The sequence below is a fragment of the Schistocerca gregaria genome, chromosome 2 (assembly GCF_023897955.1).
Source record: "Schistocerca gregaria isolate iqSchGreg1 chromosome 2, iqSchGreg1.2, whole genome shotgun sequence".
NCBI classification, from domain to species: Eukaryota; Metazoa; Arthropoda; class Insecta; order Orthoptera; family Acrididae; genus Schistocerca; species Schistocerca gregaria.
Genome location: NC_064921.1, coordinates 1,015,136,309 through 1,015,159,315, shown reverse-complemented (window position 1 = coordinate 1,015,159,315; position 23,007 = coordinate 1,015,136,309). Strand labels below are relative to the sequence as shown.

Here is a 23,007-nt window from a genome sequence, read left to right as displayed (position 1 = left end):
AACAGTTCAGAGTAACCCACCACCTTGAAAACTAAGGTGGGTCGGATGCTTCTGAATCTAATAGCAAAGACTTCCATTGTTACAATCCTATTGGTATATACACTCCTGAAAATTGAAATAAGAACACTGTGAATTCATTGTCCCAGGAAGGGGAAACTTTATTGACACATTCCTGGGGTCAGATACATCACATGATCACACTGACAGAACCACAGGCACATAGACACAGGCAACAGAGCATGCACAATGTCGGCACTTGTACAGTGTATATCCACCTTTCGCAGCAATGCAGGTTGCTATTATCCCATGGAGACGATCGTAGAGATGCTGGATGTAGTCCTGTGGAACGGCTTGCCATGCCATTTCCACCTGGCGCCTCAGTTGGACCAGCGTTCGTGCTGGACGTGCAGACCGCGTGAGACGACGCTTCATCCAGTCCCAAACATGCTCAATGGGGGACAGATCCGGAGATCTTGCTGGCCAGGGTAGTTGACTTACACCTTCTAGAGTACGTTGGGTGGCACGAGATACATGCGAACGTGCATTGTCCTGTTGGAACAGCAAGTTCCCTTGCCGGTTTAGGAATGGTAGAACGATGGGTTTGATGACGGTTTGGATGTACCGTGCACTATTCAGTGTCCCCTCGACGATCACCAGAGGTGTACGGCCAGTGTAGGAGATCGCTCCCCACACCATGATGCCGGGTGTTGGCCCTGTGTGCCTCGGCCGTATGCAGTCCTGATTGTGGTGCTCACCTGCACGGCGCCAAACACGCATAGGACCATCATTGGCACCAAGGCAGAAGCGACTCTCACCGATGAAGACGACACGTCTCCATTCGTCCCTCCACTCACGCCTGTCGCGACACCACTGGAGGCTGACTGCACGATGTTGGGGCGTGAGCGGAAGACGGCCTAACGGTGTGCGGGACCGTAGCCCAGCTTCATGGAGACGGTTGCGAATGGTCCTCGCCGATACCCCAGGAGCAACAGTGTCCCTAATTTGCTGGGAAGTGGCGGTGCGGTCCCCTACGGCACTGTGTAGGATCCTACGGTCTTGGCGTGCATCCGTGCGTCGCTGCGGTCCGGTCCCAGGTCGACGGGCACGTGCACCTTCCGCCGACCACTGGTGACAACATCGATGTACTGTGGAGACCTCACGCCCCACGTGTTGAGCAATTCGGCGGTACGTCCATCCGGCCTCCTGCATGCCCACTATACGCCCTCGCTCAAAGTCCGTCAACTGCACATACGGTTCACGTCCACGCTGTCGCGGCATGCTACCAGTGTTAAAGACTGCGATGGAGCTCCGTATGCCACGGCAAACTGGCTGACACTGACGGTGGCGGTGCACAAATGCTGCGCAGCTAGCGCCATTCGACGGCCAACACCGCGGTTCCTGGTGTGTCCGCTGTGCCGTGCGTGTGATCATTGCTTGTACAGCCCTCTCGCAGTGTCCGGAGCAAGTATGGTGGGTCTGACACACCGGTGTCAATGTGTTCTTTTTTCCATTTCCAGAAGTGTAGTTGTTAATCTCTTTTTTTTTTAATCATATGGAGAACATAACATATAAAGATTTTTCTAAGGTTACACCGAATGAAATGCTTAACAATTGTTAAAATGGTTCCATATAATTTGTTACTTCCTAGTTGATGACAATATAACTTATATAATGCAAATGTCAAACAATAATATAGAAAAAAGAAAATGTAACGCAATGGGCGTGGTGAAAATAATTTGTAGTATGTAGAAGGAAGTGATATCCTGTATTTGGATGTGTAATACAGTCTAAGTAGCACATTGGTTAATAACGGCCTATTTCTACCTATTTCAAATGAGAAGGTCTCTGTACAACCTCGAGCTATTCTCAACTGAAATGGTTTGCGTTAAGGTATGTTTACACAGTTTATACAGATTAAATGCTGATTGAGCACTTCATACATGGAATACATTAATTTTAGCTTCACATGAGAAATACTCTTACGTTCGTAACTTGTTAGTAGAAATAGAAAATAGTTCATTGCTACATAAATGCATTATTCCTTAAATAACTTAATACATTTTTGATACATAAAATTCATTGATTGTAGCTTTAAAATACATACAAATAGTGTTTTTTAGGTTAAAATATCTCTTTGTATGATTTTTCTCCAGCCCTCAGACGGTGATGATGTGGCTCATGCTACGCCGGTTATGGTGACGATGTTTTTCATAATACGACAGTCATTGTCACAACGTCAGTGATACGGTCATATCCTCCGTGGTCAGCTCCAAGTAGATGCTACGTAGATAGGAGGGAAGGAAGACAGAGGGACGGAAGGGCAATAGAGGTAAGGAGGCGGCTATATCTGTGAGTGGGGGGGGGGGGGGGGGGATAAAAGGAGGACGTATAAAACGTCTGAGTGGGAATGAGTAACGCGCTATAGTAGAATGGGCAGGTGCCACCCGTGAATTTATAGATCGGGAAAAGGGACCCAGTTGAAGTTCTCTTTCCACAAGAGATAGAGGGTATGGAGACGGAGGGATGGTGGGATGTGTGCGTACAGCGCAGTGGTAGAAAAGTTTGTAGACATTTGACTTAAGATAGTTATGTTTTTAGGATGTAGTAGATTTTTGAGAAATTGGTGGAGAAAGGGGAACTTTATTACATAGTGGAGAATACATGTACCAGGAGGGAAGGTGACTATGGAAGGTTAGGCAAAGTTCACGGCGTTCGAGTACTTGCAGGGAGTGCCAATATTTTGAGGGTGCAGAGATCCATACTACGAATACAAAGGTGAGAATGGGATAGGTAAGGCCTTTGTATGGAAGGCTGTAACCCACGTACACGGCAGGTAATAGCTTTAGTAATTTTAGTGTACTGTGGAATTTTTGATGTGTGGTTAGTAGATGAAGGAAAATAACAATTCGGTGTTTACTGATAGTTGAAGACAATTTAACGTGTCAGTGAGATGGTTGTGACTCTTACGGATGGTGGAGTGGCACGAAAGTGACAAGAAGTTTGTCCTGTGATCCTGGGTTTTCAGACGGTTGATTTTGAGGTTCCATAGGTTACAGCACGAGAAAGGGACATTGAAGTGTATATGGCTGGCCCATTGAGAGGCTTCAGTGTTTGAATGGAGGCCAAAGAAGGTGGTTTGGTCGGCATACCGGAGCAAGTGGATGGATGTCAACTGACAGCGGCACATCCGTGAAGAGGAGGCAAAGTGTGGCAGATTCCTATAAAGCAGATTTTTGTCCCCTGTCGGGATGCCGCCGTCACTAGGGTTGAACAAATCCGTGAAATGTATAAACTGTTACTCCATCGCTATCTTATCTTCTCTCTTCAAAACTGTACTTTCGTGCGTAATGCAGACGTATTGACGGTTTGTTAATGGCAGAGGTTCACGATCAACTTTTTCAAATGACTGTCATACTGAATGTCCAAATTAGCGACTAATAACCCTTTTGCCAAAACCACGTCACCAATGCCAAAAAATATGCACTCTAATCAGAACTATATATTCTCAACTCCTATCCTGTATGCTTGCCATGCTCATACATAGAAGACAATGTAACTATCCAATTTTTTACTGTCTTCCAATGGCTCTACTACACACTAAATATTACTTGGTAGGTCGGTACTCACATTGACCCAGATTAGTTTCCCTGTTCCTTACGGCACTCTATCACGTGAAATGAACGTTGATTATTGTGTACCAAATTTCTTCGGATGTACACTCATTGCAGAAGAACTTTGCGACATTCTGTCATCTGCAGCATTTTCTCCCAGTAGGAACAATGTCCTACTGAGTTCAACGATGTTCTGCGAAAGTTCTGCTTTTGTGTGTTGTTTATTTAAGAAATACAACCCGAGGATTGCGCAACAATCCACACCTATATTGAGCAACATTTCAATATCTCCTCGAAAATACTTCACTCCAATGCGAAAACTTAGCAGCGTTGAACCTGGTGGCGCCACATTATTGTCTCCCACTCTGTTTACCCTATAATGTGGAGTATGCTGTCTCTTACCACTCACCCTGTTAGACTCACCACCGACATTTATTTTCCTGATCATATCCAGTAACATTACCACCATTCCATTTTTCGAGTGCGCCATCGTGCTGCTCCCGAAAGAATCTGATACTATTCTGCTTGTGGTAGCGTTGAACAAGCCCTTTTCTTCGACTCCGCAAATGTACACCCTTTATTTAGTTCCTAATTTAAGATTACACATGATTTCACCCTGGCCACTAAGCGTCATTTGGCCACTTTATCTGCCCAGCCACCAAAACCCATGGCAGCTTCTAAAGAATGCATGAACACTGATACATACTCCAAAATCTTGCCCAGATAGATGTAATCAGACTAGTTGCAGTTGTACGCAATGAAGGTGTGACGATAGTGGATGAAGCTACTGTTTCCTTTACTTCCGTTAGCTCGTGAGGCATACGCATGTTATTGGTTGACAAAATGTTTATTTGATTTCGCAAATCAGTATTACCGTTACTGAACTGAGAAGTTTAATGAATGAATCAATCACTTCCTGAGTCATCGCTGTTTTTAAGAAAACTTCGCCTACCGAGAAAATAAATTAAAATGAAATAATGTACAAAAAATTATTTATAGCCACTACCGGCACTCAAACATAACAACAAAAAATATTCTCAGTTCTTATAACGAATCATTAGCCACTTCGACTGTGAACACTGGTGTACCTTTTACTCACAGCGCTGACATGTACTGCATGTCACAGACACTAGTACAAGGCACTCGTGGCCTGACAGGCTGCACTGCTTGCATCTCTCCGGCCGTATGTAGTCTTCTCCAGTGCTGCGCTTAAATAGAGCCAAATTCAAAAGTCCTTCTGCTTTCAAAAATACACAGATTGCTATGGAATTAAATTCACCCTACTACAGGGTAGCGCACGAAATGTGTTTCCAATTGTTTCTTTCACAATTTACGATGCACATTAGATATCCCTCTGGGATCTCTACACAAGTACAAGCAGAGCTTGGAAAATTAAATGACTTACGAAATGACATGGAATTCACGATACTGCCGCTAGGAGACTAGTAAGCAGCAATGGCTGACAATGGAAGACTGACGACACAGCAACGATTGGCAATTGTGTTACATTTTCATGAAACGAAAAGCGTTGCTGTGACTCAGAGGCGTTTTCGACAGCAGTTTAACACACGATGGGTCCCTTGCAAGAAGACCATCACAGGTAGTACGATAACTTTGTACAGGAACGAACAGTATTGGAAGCGAAGCGACCTCGGCCTAAGCCTGTTTCTTCGCCGGAGAATATTGAAGCGGTACGAGGTGCTGTACAGAGAAGTCCCGGGAAATCGTGTAGAAAGGCAGCAGTGCAACTGGGAATATCCAGATGCTCCGTTCAACGCATTCTTAATAGTGACCTCAATATGTACCCATACAAGATGACATGTGCACAGAAGCTCGCTGAAGAACACAAGCAGCAGAGACTACTGTTTGCTCAGTAAGTGGAGGATAGGGAAGAAACTCTCAACAACGTTTGGTTTTCATACGAGGTGCATTTTCATTTAGACGGTGTGGTTAACAAACAAAATGTTCGCTTTTGGGCCACTAAAAACCTACAAGTGCTTCATGAACGACAACATGATGCTCCGAGGATTACAGCGTGGGATGCAATTTCCAGTCATGGACTTATTGGACCCTTTTTCTTTGAAAAAACTGCGAACAGCGAGCGTTATTTGAGCATGCTTCGCAATAGCTTCATTCCACAGCTTCTTGCTACTGCCTTGCCCTTCAACACGCAGTGGTTTATGCAAGATGGGGCTACGTCACATACTGCAAACACTGTGTTGGAGTTTTTACACGAACCTTTCGACATGCGGATCATTTCACTCCGGCTTCCAGGTCGCGTAAATGACGGACAAAATTGCCCCCCATCCCAATAGTCCCTTTTTTCTTCGAGGGTACCTAAAGAAAAAAATTTCCCGCAAGTCCACGTGATTTAATGGAGCTCAGAAGACTTATTCTTCAAGCTTGCAGTGAAATTACGGAAGACATGTGTCGTAGGGTAATCACTAACTTCAGTGTCCGTTTGAAGGAAGTTATGAAACGAAATGGTGGACATATTGCGTATGTGTTGTGGTAGAACAAATCTCCATGGACGGCTCTTCATTGTAGTATATGTTCCTTTCAGATTGTATTGACAATAAAGTATATATTCAAGAACAAAATGGTAACACATTTCGTGCGCCACCCTGTATGTCCATGCAAGGGAACAGAAGAGGGTCTGAAAAATATAAGGTTTATTAAAAAAAAAAACTCGAACTGTCGAAGCTGCAAACCAGAGCTGGAGATGACCACCCAGTTGGAGCGACCTCTCGACAAATACCAGCCGTGGGTGTTGAAAACCTGACAACAATGTCTGGAGGTGTCAGAAACCAGATTTTCATCCCAAGCTTGCACTTACCATAGTTGCAGCGGGCGCTTCTTATAACAAAATGTAGGGCTCAGGACGCGACCATTAAATTGGCAGGTAGATTAGCTGATAGCAAATCTCCTCGGCTGGACGCGAGGTGTGTAGGGAGTAGGGAATGGAGTCGTATGGCGACTCATCAGTAAAACATCCTTTGTTAAAACAGCCTTCTATTCGTGTCAGTTACAGGCCTTGGTGTCACAGATTTCCACAGGTGCAAAGTATTCCATCGTTAGTGTTCTGCAAACCCGGCAGGCAATATGTGAAATTTTTAGTAGCTGCTGCTGTCAGTGAGGCTGAAACAAGGGCCGTATGAATGGTGAAGGATAACAAAGGCAGCTCCTCGTGGCTAAGCCCGCTTCGTGACTGCAGCACTAACATGCTCGGATACATGGTATTTAAACTGGAGCCTGAGATGATCAAAGATGATAGCGTGCGCCACCCAGGGTGATGGTCAATGACAATGTAGGACGGCACAGCTGGCATTACAACTACAGTGTAGCTGTTCAGCAAGCCAGCCCAGGTTTACATTGGCAGCCCATCAGGGAGGAGGCTGATAACGGAAGGTAGACACCTTGTAGGTTACCCGGTGGAATGGTGACACCAAGTTGACCATTTGCAGACTTCAGCTTAGGTGAGAACCTGGAGCTACTGGAGGAAAAGTCCGTGGACGGTGGATGGCTGTGTCATCATACGAGGTAAATGGTCTCCATCTTGTTTTCATGTGATGGTATAGACTGTCTTGCATGGCGGACCCTACATGCCCGGTTTCTACTGGATATAACGAACATCTGATAGTGACAGTCTGAGTGGAGGTATATATATGTGAGCCGGCTAGTTAGTGATTCTCGAATGTAAACACTTCCTCGAGAGAACTCAGAGCAGATCGTTAAACCAGCTCCTCCAGAAGTCCTGTAGGAACTGTAATATTTCACAACTCCTGTTTCAAGAGCTTCTCGCTTGCTTGTTCAGCTTTGTCATTATCGCGAATGAGCGATATTTCGTTCTTTCTCATGGCCCCTAGACTTTAGCCTGACGATTACTTCCCTCTCTACGATGACATTCTACTAATTGACAACTGCAGCAACTGACTGACCCAGCGAAGACGTGGTGTATATTAACCTCCTTCCGATGGAGAAGCTATGCTCTAACTCCTCCACCCGCTCCTTCTGACCATATCTTCCTCCCCCCACCCTGTAACCATATCCTCCTCCCACTTTACATCTCCGCCTCCAACTCTTCCTTTTTCCTTTACACTTTCCACCTGCCTCACACATCTTCTCGTCCTACTCTCTCTCCGTCCATTCCTCCCTCTCCTCACCATCTGAACGTGTTCCCAGCCATGTTCGTCTGCACATGTAGACCCTGCAATACAGCTCAATAAAAGAGGCCTGTATTACTGCCATAACATGCCTGTCATGCACGCAAGTTACAGATCAGGTCGAAAAATGTTCTCTCTAGAAGCTGAACCCAGATACTTCAGTCTACAAACCAAGATGTGAGATCACCTGAGGTATGTTTGTCATCATGAAGTGTCGGCCGCTGTGGCTGGGGTGTTCTAGCCGCTTCAGTCTGGAACCGCGAGGCTGCTACGGTCGCAGGTTCGAATCCTGCCTCAGGCATGGATATGTGTGACGTCCTTAGGTTAGTTAGGTTTAAATAGTTCTACGTCTAGGGGACTGATGACCTCAGATGCTAAGTCCCATAGTGCTCAGAGTCATTTGATTTGAGTTATTCAGTGGTGGCGTTGGGCCACGGAGAAGTAAAGGAAGGAGGAAACAAGTGGTTCGGGGCACAGTTTGGCCTGCTGAATCAGAGTCAGGGGGATGAACAAACTCAAGGTTATCCTTTGTTCCAGTCCCCTCATCTCTATAGTTGTACAGTTTGTAGTTATCAAAAAAATGGTTCAAATGGCTCTGAGCACTAAGGGACTTAACTGCTGAGGTCATCCGCCCCCTGGACTTAGAACTATTTAAACCTAACTAACCTAAGGACATCACATACATACATGCCCGAGGCAGGATTCGAACGTGCGACCGTAGGGCCTAGAACCGCTCGGCCACCCCGGCCGGCTTGTCGTTATCCTCAGAACAAACTACTTGTTTTTCTGCTTACAGAGACTTTGTACTATTTTTAGTTTTCGTCAGTTTCGTACAGCAGGCCGTTACCTGACGACAGCGAGTACTCACATGTGGCAGTGGCGGCCCGCAGCCGGCCTCTTGCAGGCCGTCGACGATGTCCTCCGCGGGCGCGCGAGTCCTCAGGAGCCGCCTGCACGCCTCCCGGCACCCCGCGTCCTCCGCCGCTTCACAGCACGGCACATCTGTCCAAACGAAAATCATTATCAACCAATGACTCCCATGAAGTCTGATCGTTAGAGCACAGCTTGCCGTTTAGATGCTGCGAAAGTACAGAGCGAGCACGTAAGTGCATTTTTCAGTTCGCCTATGACACCACTGTGCAGTTACTCAGTAAAAGTAAGGAAGAAACATTTAGAGCCTTATCGATGTTGAGGTCGTTAACGACAGAGTACTAGGCCAGCAACGGTCTAGAAGCTATGTTTACTTATGACGTCCAGAAAGTAGTTGATAGTGGGAAGTTTCTAATAACCTCGATATTGTCCTCGATGGTGAATGTTCATCGGGGTTGAGGGTATCATCTGGAGTGCCCAATGGAAGTGTGGTAGGCCGGCTGTTGTTTTCTACCTACATAAATGATATTTTGGATAGGGTGGATAGTAATGTGCAGCTGTTTACTGATGATGCTGTGGTGTACGGGAAGGTGACTAAATATAGATAAATGTAAATTAATGCAGATGAATAGGAAAAAGAATCCTGTAATGTCTGAATACTCCAGTAGTACTGTAGCGCTTCAGACAGTCACGTCGATTAAATATTTGGGTGTAACATTGCAGAGCGATATGATGTGGGACAAGCATGTAATGGCAGTTGTGGAGAGCGCGGATAGTCGTCTTTGGTTCATTGGTAGAGTTTTGGGAAGATGTGGTTCATCTGTAAAGGAGATCGCTTATAAAACACTAATACGACCTATTCTTGAGTACTGCTTGTGTGTTTGGGATCCCTATTAGGTCGGATTGATGGAGGACATAGAAGCATTTCACAAGCGGGCTGTAGATTTGTTTCTGGTAGGTTTGATCATCACGCGAGTGTTACGGAAATGCTTCAGGAACTCGGGTGGGAGCCCCTAGAGGAAAGGAGGCGTTATTTTCGTGAATTGCTACTGAGGAAATTTAGAGAACCAGCATTTGAGGCTGTCTGCAGTACAGTTTTACTGCCGCCAACTTACATTTCGCGGAAAGACCACCAAGGAAAGATACATGTCGATAATATTTTCTAGCAAGTAAACTGTGTGCTTACGGATAATATAAGGTGTTTCATAATTTAATTGATGACTGACTAGCTAGATTATAACTTACCAGGTTAAAAAGCATTTGAATAAAATTCGAAAAGAGACAACAAAGTTAAATATAATACCCGAAGATAAATGGATAGCATGTTATTAATAGAAACCAAGCATTAGAGGAGAACCTCTGTTCCCCCTGAACTGATAAACCATATGGAGGCGAACTCATGACGATCAAAGAAATAAACGAAGCCCTGAGTAAAACTAAAAACTGGAAATCAACAGGAAAATGGCGCCCACTTTATGTAGATTGAGCATTAGTATTTCCCATTTCATATTTCCTAGCTTGCCTAACAAGCCCAAACTTATGACATTCCGCGGGACGACTCTTAGAACGTTATTCTTTCTTTGGTTATTCAATCTTTTTGTCGTTGTCACCTCCATCTTGTCAGTATCCCCCCGGAGATCGGTGTGGGGCACTCTTCCAGAAAATTTTGCCAGTGGTGAAATCATCATGATATTTATTTCAATTACAGGCTACATGTCCTGTGGATACACATTATGTGTCTTTAATGCAGTGGTTTCCATTGCCTTCTGCATCCTCATGCCGTTGACCATTACTGATTCTTCTGGTTTTTAGGGGCAGTTTCCCAGCCTAATGGCAAGACAGTGCCCTGAACCTCAGTCCGCTTCTCCGGCCTCTTTGGCAAGGCTGCTGACAGACCGAGAGTGCTTCCATGTGCCAGTAGTCTTCGACCAGCATCGCTGTTGATCTTCATTTGAAATTTAAGCCGTAGGGGGATTCTAATGCGCTACCCAGGACGTTTTGGTTGCTAATCAGGAACTCCAACCCCAGACCGCGGTTGCACCCTAGGCACACTGTGCGACGTGCAGCTGCTCACGTTGGTTCTGTCTGCAGGTTTCCACCCTCTGATGGAGGCCAGGTGGTATCGTTTGGTTGGCATGGTTTCGGTTGTTTGCTTTCTTCTCGCGTTTCACAAGCGTTGTCTGGCCGCTAGTGGCAGCAGCGGTGGTTGTCGATATGTAGTAACTCTTGCCCTATCTTTGTGCCGATGTCGTTGTTTTTCTAGGCAGTGTGAGTGGGTCAGTTCAGTTGGGGACTCAGGAGGAGTCAGGTCTGCGCAGTGCCAGAACACGCTGGGACCGCTGGCGGCACACACGGATTGCCTAATGGTAGGGCTGTGGTTACGAGGGTGCACGACCTCGTCGTAAACCGGATCCATCAAGCTTTAAGATGAGTGCATTTCAATCCAAGCAGAGCAGAATCAGTCACCCGTTTGGGTGGAAGACTATCATCACGCCGTCATGTGCAGTTTTGTGGATCTGCGTACTGCTTAGTATTTGAAGACCCTACTGTGTTAAAAGCGCTTGGCTCAGAGGTTAGACGGTGCGGTTAGGCAACTGTGAATTAAAGGTGCAGTGTAGATACTTGTTTCTTTCCGCCAACCGTCGTCAGAGTTGTCACAGTGAGTTCAGTGTGCGTCTGTGCGCGTAATGAATTTGATGTCACTCATTTGGTACTTGGTTTTGTCTCTCTTTGTGATTGTTTCGGCAATGACGTGTGGTTGCTGCTTCTGGTAGGTTACATTTCGGTTTTGCCTCGCACGCAACTCAAGTGGGGCTTTAGTTACTGTTAGTCTGTCTGGTGTTCTGTATTGTGACAGGATTGTTCGGATTTTCGGGATTGTGGAACCTGACGGAAATCTGGTAGTGGTTTCTTTCTCATTCTGGGCGCTCTAAACACAGTGTTCAGGGGCGTAGTGCAGTCCGCGGGTTCCGGCTTTGGCGTGTTGTTCCATTCTTTCATTTGGTTTATTGGAGGTCAGGTAGCTTCTGCAAGATTATTATTAGTCATTCGTTAGACTGCCACTAGTCTCAGTTACCATCTTGTGAAGTGATGGCATCCATTGGCTGCCTATGTCATCGCGCGCGAAAATGTTTGTTGCCAGACCTTCTCAGAGGTCGATTCCTGGAGCACCGTCTGTGATTGGTCTTTGTGTTTTATTACAGTATTACTTGTTACCATACCTTGCAATGCCTACATTAAAGGTTATGTGTGTCTAGTTAACAGTTCTAGTCGCCTTCTGGAATAAATCCAGCAGTGTAAGTGTTGTGTTATAAGGTTACCATCATCTTATTTCAGTCCTTTGGTGGCCAGTTGCTTGTTTCTCATAATTAACCTTTGCTTGTATTTGCTGTTTTACAGCAGGTTTCAAATTTTCTTGATATAATTGCCGTTCCTGGTGTGTAAAGATTTCAGCCGTGATTTTGGTCATTTGCTTTAAAAAATAATTCTATATTTGTATTTTAGCAGTAAGTCTTAAAACCTGATTTACTGCCATTCCTGTGGCGTCTGATACCTTCTGCTGTGTTTGCGGCCACATACTTTCTAATATTTCAATAACTGTAAGTTATAATTGGAGCGAGTTCTTAAACATTCTTAATTTATTGCCATTCTTGGTGTGTAAGGCCTTCAGCCATGATCACAGTGACTTGTTTTCTTAAAAATTATCTGTATCTGTATTTTATCGTGATTTGCGAAATTGTACTATTATTTACGCAGTTGTTTATTCCTTTATTAATAACGTGTTGTCTTTTTTATTTATTAAGTCTGGAATTACTGTTTTAAAAATAAACGTGTGTAACTATAAAAGACAACCAATAGTAACTGATTGCGGCCCCGTCCACAATCGTAACCGAATCCTGCCTTCCCTTTACTATCAGGTCCCACAGTGATTATGCTTACTGGACTGCTGGTAGCACTCTGGGACTCAAGAGCGATTCTTCCTTCTGATTTCATGCGGTACTTTACAGCCACCCTCTGAAATGTTCTACGGCCCCTCTTAGTTTATGTCTGGTTATTCATTCGCTTTCTTAATATATATTAATGACTTGCCGTTCTATACTCACGAAGATGCAAAGCTGGCACTTTTTGCCGATGATACAAGTACAGCTATCACACCCAACAGACAAGAAATAAATGGTGAAATTGTAAACGATGTTTTTCAGAAAATCATTAAGTGGTTCTCTGCAAATGGGCACTCATTAAACTTTGACAAATCGCAGTATGTACAGTTCCACACAGTAAATGGAATGACACCGTTGATAAATATAGACTTCGATCAGAAATCGGTAGCTAAGGTAGAATATTGAAAATTGCTAGGTGTATGCATTGATGAGGGGTGAAATGGAAAAAAACGCTGAGGATCTCCTGAAACGTTTGAGTTCAGCTACTTATGCTGTTAGGGTCATTGCAAATTATGGCGATATACAACTGAATAAATTAGATTACCACGGCTATTTTCATTCTCTGCTTTCCTATGGCATCATATTCTGGGGTAACTCATCATTGAGTAAAAGAGTGTTCATTGCACAAAAGCGTGTAATTAGAATAATTGCTGGAGCTCATCCAAGATCATCCTGCAGACATTTATTTGCTAGAGATCTTCACTGTAGCCTCACAACATACAGGATGTTACAAACAGGTACGGCCAAACTTCCAGGAAACATTCCTCACACACAAGGATAGAAAATATGTTATGTGGACATGTGTCCGGAAACGCTTGCTTTACATGTTAGAGCTCATTTTATTACTTCTCTTCAAATCACATTAATCGTGGAATGGAAACACACAGCAACAGAACGTACCAGCGTGACTTCAAACACTTTGTTACAGGAAATGTTCAAAATGTCCTCCGTTAGCGAGGATACATGCATCCACCCTCCGTCGCATGGAACCCCTGATGCCCTGATGCAGCCCTGGAGAATGGCGTATTGTATCACAGCCGTCCACAATACGAGCACGAAGAGTCTCTACATTTGGTACCGGGGTTCGTAGACAAGAGCTTTCAAATGCCTCCATAAATGAAAGTCAAGAGGGTTGAGGTCACGAGACCGTGGAGGCCACGGTATTGGTCCGCCTCGGCCAATTCATCGGTCACCGAATGTGTTGCTGAGAAGCGTACGAACACTTCGACTGAAATGTGCAGGAGCTCCATCGTGCATTAACCACATGTTGTGTCGTACTTGTAAAGGGACATGTTCTAGCAGCACAGGTAGAGTATCCCGTATGAAAACATGATAACGTGCTCCATTGAGCGTAGTGTAAGAACATAGTGACGAAACTAAAATGAGCTCTAACATGGAAATTAAGCGTTTCCGGACACATGTCCACGTATCATCTTTTCTTTATTTGTGTGTGAGGAATGTTTCCTGAAAGTTCGGCCGTACCTTTTTGTAACACCCTGTATATATTCACTTATGAAATTTCTTATTAAAAATCCGAACCAATTCGTAAGTAATAGCAGTGTATCTGGCTACAACACTAGGAGAAAGGATGATCTTCACTACTCAAGGTTAAATCTAACTCTGGCTTAGAAGGGGGTAATTTATGCTGCCACGAAAATCTTTGGTCACTTACCTAATAGCATCAAAAGTCTGACAGATAGCCCTATCGCATTTAAAATTATATTAAAAGAATTTCTTAATGGCATCTCCTTCTACTCATTAGATGAATTTTTGGATATAATAAGTGGGCAATATCCCCAACTCCCCTCCCACCCACCCCCCCCAAAAAAAAAAAGAAATTAAAAATATTAAGGTCATGTAATATTTTGTGTAATGTAATAATAGACTTAGAGAAAGCTTTTGACAATGTTGACAGGAATACTCTCTTTCAAATTCTAAAGGTGGCAGGGGTAAAATACAGAGAGCGAAAGGCTATTTACAATTTGTACAGAAACCAGATGGCAGTTATAAGAGTCGAGGGGCATGAAAGGGAAGCGGCGGTTGGGAAGGGAGTGAGACAGGTTTGCAGCCTGTCCAAGATGTTATTCAATCTGTATATTGAGAAAGCAGTGAAGGAAACAAAAGAAAAATTCGGAGTAGGTATTAAAGTCCTTGGAGAAGAAATAAAAACGTTAAGGTTCGCCGATGACATTGTAATTCTGTCAGAGACAGCAAAGGACTTGGAAGAGCAGTAGAGCGGAATGGACAGTGTCTTGAAAGGAGGATATAAGACGAACATCAACAAAAACAAAACGAGGATAATGGAATGTGGTCGAATTAAGTCGGGTGATGCTGAGGGAATTTGATTAGGAAATGAGACACTTAAAGTAGTAAGAGAGTTTTGGTATTTGTGGAGCAAAATAACTGATGATGGTCGAAATAGAGAAGATGTAAAATGTAGACTGGCAACGGCAAGGAAAAAGTTCCTGAGGAAGAGAAATTTGTTAACATCGAGTGTAGATTTAAGTGTCAGGAAGTCGTTTCTGAAAGTATTTGTATGGAGTGTAGCTATGTACGGAAGTGAAACATTGACGATAAATAGTTTGGACAAGAAGAGAATAGAAGCTTTCGAAATGTAGTGCTACAGAAGAATGATGAAGGTTAGATGGGTAGATCACATAACTAATGAGTTAGTATTGAGTAGAATTGGGGAGGAGTTTGCGGCACAAGTTGACTAGAAGAAGGGATTGGTTACTAGGACATATTCTGAGGCATCAAGGGATCACCAGTTTAGTATTGGAGGGCAGCTTGTAGGGTAAAAATCGTAGAAGGAGACCAAGAGATAAGTACACTTAGCAGATTCAGAAGGATGCAGGTTGCAGCAAGTACTGGGAGATGAAGAAGCTTGCACGGGATAGATTAGCATGGAGAGCTGCATCAAACGAGTCTCAGGACTGAAGACAACGACAACAAAAACAATGTAATATCTTGTATAGACACCTTTTATTAACCTGACACGTTCCACATAATTACGAAGTGTCGTATTCTCGATCTATCTTATCTAATCTAATCTTTTCCATTTCACAATCGTATCACCAACAGTGGAGCCGGGTAGCATTAGAAGGGTTGAAACGCAACAGATGGACCTGTTACTCGGATGACACGCAGTGACTAGTCGACGTTTGCAGTCGCTGGCCTCTCCGACAGACCCCTGCTGCTGTCGCTGCCTCTCCACTGCACTCGTCCGGTACTCACACTTGTGCGGCTGCAGCACGGGCGCGGCGGCCGTGTGGTTGCGCGCGCAGGCCAGCACGCGCGGGCTGTGCTGTGCGCACGTGCGCTCCACGGCGGACACGCCGCCCGCGCCGCCCGACTCCCGGAAGGCGTCGCGGCACGCAGAGGCGCAGGTCTCCGGCGCGGCGTCGGCACAGCACGCGGCGCCCGCCTGGAACAGCAGTCACGCTGCTACAGCTGGCTGCGCTCGGAAAAGGTCGCTGAGGCGCCAACAGTTGAACTACAGTAGCAAAATGTTTCTGCACTGATTTATCAATCTACAGAGTAGTTAAGCTACTGACAACAAACTTTTATTTATATTTATTTCAACTGGCAAAGATTAGTCCCTTCAGACCCTCTTGAGTAAGTGTTCAAGCTCCATGGTATCCTATTTTCTTTTTCACAATATATTCAAACATAAAATTTGAAATCTTTCATTTCTCAACGTTATCTTCCTGCAGCCTCATACACTCTCCATAGCGTAGCCATTGTGATTCTGTGGCCGCTACGAATGCTTCTATATTATGAGAGGTGTAAAACAGCCAATAATTTGCAACAAAATTATACTTTTGCCACACCGACTACAAGTGTCTTCATCAGAAAATTCATTATTACTTAAAACAGATTATAAATAAACATTAACATGGAGAAAACTAAAGAATAACCAGTTTTATTCCGAAGATATTTATAAGAACACTGCACTCACTCGCAGCAACGGCCTTGCCGCAGTGGTTACACTGGTTCCCGTGAATTTCCGAGTGTAAGCGCTGTAGGGCGTGGCCGCCACTTGGATGGGTGACCATCCAGGCTGCCATGCGCTGTTGCCATTTTTCGGGGTTAACTCAGCCTCGTGATGCCAATTGAGGAGCTACTCGACCGAATAGTAGCGGCTTCGGTCAATAATACCATCATAACGGCAGGGAGAGCGGTGTACTGACCCCACGCCCCTCTTATCCGCATCCTCCACTGAGGATGACACGGCGCTAGGATCGTTCCGGGAGGCCACTTGTGGCCTGAAGACGGAGTACTAACAGACGAATGAGTTTAAGAGCAATAATGCTCTCGTGAGATAAAATACGTCATTAAGAAACTAATATTAAGACCACATAAAATTAAATACATTGAACTGACATAAAGCTGGTAATCGCCAGTAAAACTATAGCTACATGGAGTAACACGGTGCGCGCCGCTAGGCGCTGCGAGAGATGACGGTCACTGGAGTTGGCTTCAGTATAAGAGGCTCACATCCCAAAGCTGCCTCAGCGTGGACATTAAACAAGTCGTGCTGTCTAGTAACAGTAGAAGATAACTGTCGTCTACATTTTGAAAGACATTTTAAATAGCGTAGAAGATAAGTGTCGTCTACATTTTGAAAGACATTTTAAATGGCATATAAGTTTCCATCTCAGACATCAATAGCCAATATTATGCAAAATGAAAAACTGTATAGGACAGTGCAACAGAAAACCGCAGATATATTTTTCTACCTATTATTATAATATGATAAATGAAAGAGAAAAAGAAAAACGATATCTTAGAGTCTACTCCGAAGAAAAAAAAAGAAGCGTAAATTTTAGGCATTTCTAAGTAACGTCGTTCTAACACTAAAAATTTTGTTACTTAATTTCAAGGCTTAATTAAGAGTGAAGCCGTCATTGAAAAAAAAGGTCTTTGAAAGTTTATAACGTTTCGTGAAAAGTCTAAAGCCTTTTCTCTTTGTACGTAGGATCCTGACGTAACGAACTTTTTGGGGTTATGGTCTGTAACTAATAAATGATCGGCAAAGGACGAATTATACATGATGTATCAAAAAGGATGGCCCAAACTTACAGGGCTGAACGTACACGATAGAAGAAGCACAAATGTCAAGTAAACACGGGTCCGCAAACGAGCCGCTTGCGAGATGATCACAACTGTAAGGTTCCAAGCCGCCACTGACGTCATTGTAAACATCGTCCAAGTTAGTACACATTAATTTGAAATTTAGACTTTATTATTGGGTTGTACATTTCAATTAATTCACATTCCACGTATGAGGTACCTGTTAAAGGAGGTGTTCGAAGTGTTTTCCTTGCATCTGGATCCAACACTGTCCTCGTCTCTGCAATGAAATTCGAATCCTTTCGCAATCCTCTGGATCATTCCGCAATTCTTGATAAGCACATAGAACTCTCTGCTCCAGTTCTTCGACAATGTTAACGGGTGCGCTGTAAACTTGGCTCCTGATGTGAACCTAGACACAAAAATCCAAAGGATTTAGATCAGGTGAGCTTGGAGGCCACGGTACAGGTCCGCCTCGATCTATCCATCTTTGGCCGTATCTGCGAGTTAGATGCGGTCTTACACCAGCAGCAAATTGTGCCGGAGCTCCGTCATGCATGTACCACATACTCTGACGTTGCTGAATGGGAACAGCCTCAAGCAATCCTGGATGATGACGCCGCAGAAAGGTAAGGTACCTCCGACCAATAAGTTGTGGTGGAAGAATATGTGCCCCAATGAGTTGATCGCCCAGTACCCCTAACCACACATTCAGTGAGAAACGTTGCTGATGTGGTGACTCATGAACAGCTCAACAAAAAAGTTCAAATGTGTGTAAAATGTTATGGGACTTAACTGATAAGGTCAACAGTCGCTAAGCTTATACACTACTTAACCTAAATTAACCTAAGGACAAACACACACACACCCATGCTCGAGGGAGGACTCGAACCTCCGCCGGGACCAGCCGCACAGTCCATGACTGCAGCGTCAAAGACCTCTAGGCTAATCCCGCGCGGTTCATGAACAGCATGGGGATTTATTTCACACCACAAGTGTGTATTACGATAGTTAAACACACCGTCGCGTGTGAATCCTGCTTCGTCTGTAAATAAAATGTTACACGCGAAACGAGGGTCGACCACAGCCTGCTGTTGCAGCCACTGACAGAACATCACTCTAGCAACAAACTCTGCATAATTGAGACATTGAACTTGTTGTAGGTGGTAAGACTACAGTAAATTGAGATGTAAAATTCTCGATACACTACTGTGGCTCAGTACAGGCGTTTTTGTGGCAATTCTTCTCGTCGAGGTTGCTGGAGAGCGTTGTACTGTTTCCAATACCATATCCTCAACCTCAGGCGCAATGCGAGCAGGCCTACCTCTAGCTCTGCAAAACCCCCGTGTTCTCTCAGGCGCTGATAGACCCTTCTAAATGTTCGACGTTCGGGTGTCTTCGATCAGGACAAGAGTGCAGCCTCCCGTGTATTGCCATTAGCCCTACCGTACGTGAAATGCATATCCGCATACTCTTAGTTACGGTACGGTTCCATTGTAACTACAACCCAGCACACCCTGGCACTCCTCAGAAGCGACTAATACCCCTTCAGACTGTGTGTACTGTATCCGTCTTGTACGTTCTGAGTGCATGGTGTGATTCTAACTCCTCCTCTCGGCAATGTTCCGTTGTGTAAACAGCGAACACAGGACGGCCTCAAGTGCGCAAGGGAGAAACTGGACGATGTTACAAACAATGACGTCAGTGGCGGCGTGGAACGATAGAGTCGTGATTATCTCGCAAGCGGCTCATTTGCGGACCTGCGTTTACTGGGACATTTGTGCTTCTACTCTCGTATACTTTCAGCCGTGAACGTTTGCACCATCCTTTTAGATACACACTGTAAATGTTGGTATTTTTTACCCCAAGAAAGTTCTTTGTACCTAACAGTACTTGCTCGACCTGTTTGTCCTATGTAATACGCTGGACATGTATTGTATCAAGCGGATGGACGTATACGGGTATGGAGACAACCTCATGAATCCATGGATCCTGCATGTCATCAGGGGACTGTTCAAGCCGGTGGAAGCTCTGTAATAGTGTGGGACGTGTGCAGTTGGAGTGATACGGGACCCTGATAGATCTAGATACGACTCTGACAGGTTACACGTACGTAAGCATCCAGTCTGCTCACCTGCATCCATTCGTGTCCATTGTGCAATACGACGGACTTGGGCAATTTCAGCAGGGCAATGTGACACCCCACACGTCTAGAATTGCTGCAGAGCGGCTCCAGGAAACACTCCTCTGAGTTTGAAAACTTCGGCAGGCTACCAAACTCTCCAGACATGAAGATTATTGAGCACATCTGGGATGCCTTGCAACGTGTTGTTCAGAAGAGATCTCCACTCCCCTGTACTCTTACGGATGTATGGGTGCCTGGCAGGGTTCATCGTGTCGATTCCCGTCACTACTTCAGACGTTAATGGAGTCCTTACCACGTCGTGTTGCGACACTTCTGCCTGCTCGCCGTAGAAGGTATGAGGCAGGTGCATCAGTTTCTTTTGCTCTTCAGTGTATTTGTACTACTATACAAAGCAAAGACGTTGTTACCAAAAAACACGAAAAATACACGACCAATTTGTTTTAAATCTATACACCATAGTGTAACGAACAATTATGTTAGTACCAAAAATTTCTGACGGACGTGGCCTACATATTTTCAATTTACATACGTATGTGCAGATATGTTGCTGCGGAAAAATTTCTCGACGATTTGCGTCAACGTAATGACGAAGTTATACGCAGCATCATTACCAAGAGGAGTGGCGCAGTGGTTAGCACACTGGGGTCGAATTCGAGAGGACGAAATTTCAAGCCCGCGTCCGATCATCCTGAGTTTAGATTTTCCGACATTTCCCTAAATCGCTTCAGGTAAATGCCGGGATAGTTTCTTTGGGCTGCCTTCCCCGACGACCTCCCCCAAATCAACCAAGCGAGCCACATCATCAAAAGATAACATACAGGTTTTCTTTTAAAACTAATTGCGACGTAGAAAATACTGGACTGTGAAAATGTGTGATTTAAACTTCCTTCTCGCAGCTTCAGCTACGATAGGAGGGCATTACAAAAATCGTTTCTGCCATGAATAAGATTTCTCCTCGTACAGTGTGCTCTAAAACATCTTTAAAAACTTTTTGGACTGAGTTGGCATTATTTTGAATTGGCACCGTTGTCGGTGAACTTACCACCTCCGTGGTGCAACTGTCTAATAACACGTATGGTACGCAAGTTTAAAACATGGTAGTTATGGAAGGGGGTCTTAAGTCGGATTATCTGATGTCATTTGACGTCTGTCCTGGCTCTCTAAACTGTGTCGAGCCTCATTCGCTTGTCTGTTAATACCAGAGCAACGCGGTTGAATACCGGTACACGCTCACAGAATACGTCAACATGACCCTCTGTATGGTAAAGCTTGTGATAATGAAGGAGCTGCTCATCGCCTTTATCAAGATCTTTATCCACAACGTGCGATTCCATTGCATACCCTTTTCAACAATGTTACGCAACGGCTTCCAGAACAGGTAACTTCACCGTCAGCATGCATGGATGTGGTGCTCCACAGAGACGCCACACACCCAAATTGGAAGAGACCGTACTGCATCACGTTGAAAGAATCAAACAACGAGCACAAGAGCAATTGCATGTGCAATGGGTGTTGTCCCGGCACCGTCTAGTATGTTCTGCGTCACCAACAACTACGTCCATACAACGTCCGAAGGATAGTCATCAGTGCCAGCCGATTTTGCACAATACTTTGAGTTCTTTGGCAGTTTCTACGCCGCTGCATCAGCAAGCCCCTAGTATTTCCACGGCGCATTCTCTTCATAGATATATGTAAATTTACTAGGGATTTTTTCCTCAGTTCCAGAAACAGTCATTTCTGGGCAGACTAAAGCCCACATACCACGAATGTCCAGGGATTCCACTACCAATTTGGTATCAATGCTTGGGCAGGTATTCCGGATAGTCATGTGACAGGATCTTCCCCCAAGCTTACGGGTCCCAACTACTTGACCTTCCTACAACAATTATTGGAGCGTTGTTGGATGCTGTGCCGTTGAACCGTCCTTCAAGACATGTGGTTTCATCATGACGGCACATCCCCTCACTTTTCACGTCATTATCGGAAACAACTGGACCAAGGATTCGGACACAGGTGGATCTGCGGAGACGGTGCAGTCGCATGGCCTTCACGATCACCGGATTTGACTCCATTGCCCATTTTCCCCTGGGCTCGAAAGAAGAGAATCCTGCAGACACAGACGAAGATCTGGCGGCACAAATCGTGGTCGCTGTAGGACAGATTGCAAGTGCACCAGGTGTGATGGAACGTGTGCATCACAGCATAAGTCGTAGGTACAATGTGTGCACCGAATTAGAAGGTTGGGACATCGAACCTTAGCGAAGACAATTGCGTCAGTCGTCTATTGCCATAGCCCATTAACGCGGCACTGTCCTAACGTATATGTTTATCGTACGTCCCACATTGATTTCCACGTTTATTTCACGCAGTGTTGTCTGTCAGCCCTGACAACTCTACGCAGACGCCGCTGCTCTCAGTCGTTAAGTGAAGGCCGTCGGCCACTGTGTTGTCCGTGGTGAGAGGTAATGCGTCAGTTTTGGTATTCATGATTCTCTCTTGATCCGGTGGACCCCGGAACACTGAATCCTGCTTCCATCTCCAACTACCATTCACGTACAAAGTCTGTTAATTTCCGGATTGCGATCATAATTACGTCGGAAACCTTTTCACATGAATCATCTGAGTACAAATGACAGCTCCACGAATGTACTTTCCTTTATACCTGCTGTAGGCAATACTGCCGCCATCTGTATATGTGCATAGCACTATACCATGACTTTGGTCGCCTCGGTGTAAGTAATCAGCGTTTTCTAGTGATATTGTTCATAAGAGCAGCATTACTTAAGAAATAATACACTCCTGGAAATGGAAAAAAGAACACATTGACACCGGTGTGTCAGACCCACCATACTTGCTCCGGACACTGCGAGAGGGCTGTACAAGCAATGATCACACGCACGGCACAGCGGACACACCAGGAACCGCGGTGTTGGCCGTCGAATGGCGCTAGCTGCGCAGCATTTGTGCACCGCCGCCGTCAGTGTCAGCCAGTTTGCCGTGGCATACGGAGCTCCATCGCAGTCTTTAACACTGGTAGCATGCCGCGAAAGCGTGGACGTGAACCGTATGTGCAGTTGACCGACTTTGAGCGAGGGCGTATAGTGGGCATGCGGAAGGCCGGGTGGACGTACCGCCGAATTGCTCAACACGTGGGGCATGAGGTCTCCACAGTACATCGATGTTGTCGCCAGTGGTCGGCGGAA

At 45.0% G+C, this 23,007-nt stretch overlaps 1 protein-coding gene across 1 annotated transcript in view; it reads right to left on the bottom strand.

Moving 5' to 3' along the window:
• The window catches only part of LOC126335509 (reversion-inducing cysteine-rich protein with Kazal motifs-like), a 328,118-nt gene that overhangs the window by 102,587 nt on the left and 202,524 nt on the right, over positions 1–23,007 (bottom strand). The window contains exons 6-7 of the mRNA XM_049998864.1: positions 15,820–16,009; positions 8,643–8,776 (exon numbers count right to left, since the gene is read on the bottom strand). Coding sequence (XP_049854821.1) covers positions 8,643–8,776; positions 15,820–16,009 — 324 coding nt within the window. The remainder of the gene's footprint in view (positions 1–8,642; positions 8,777–15,819; positions 16,010–23,007) is intronic.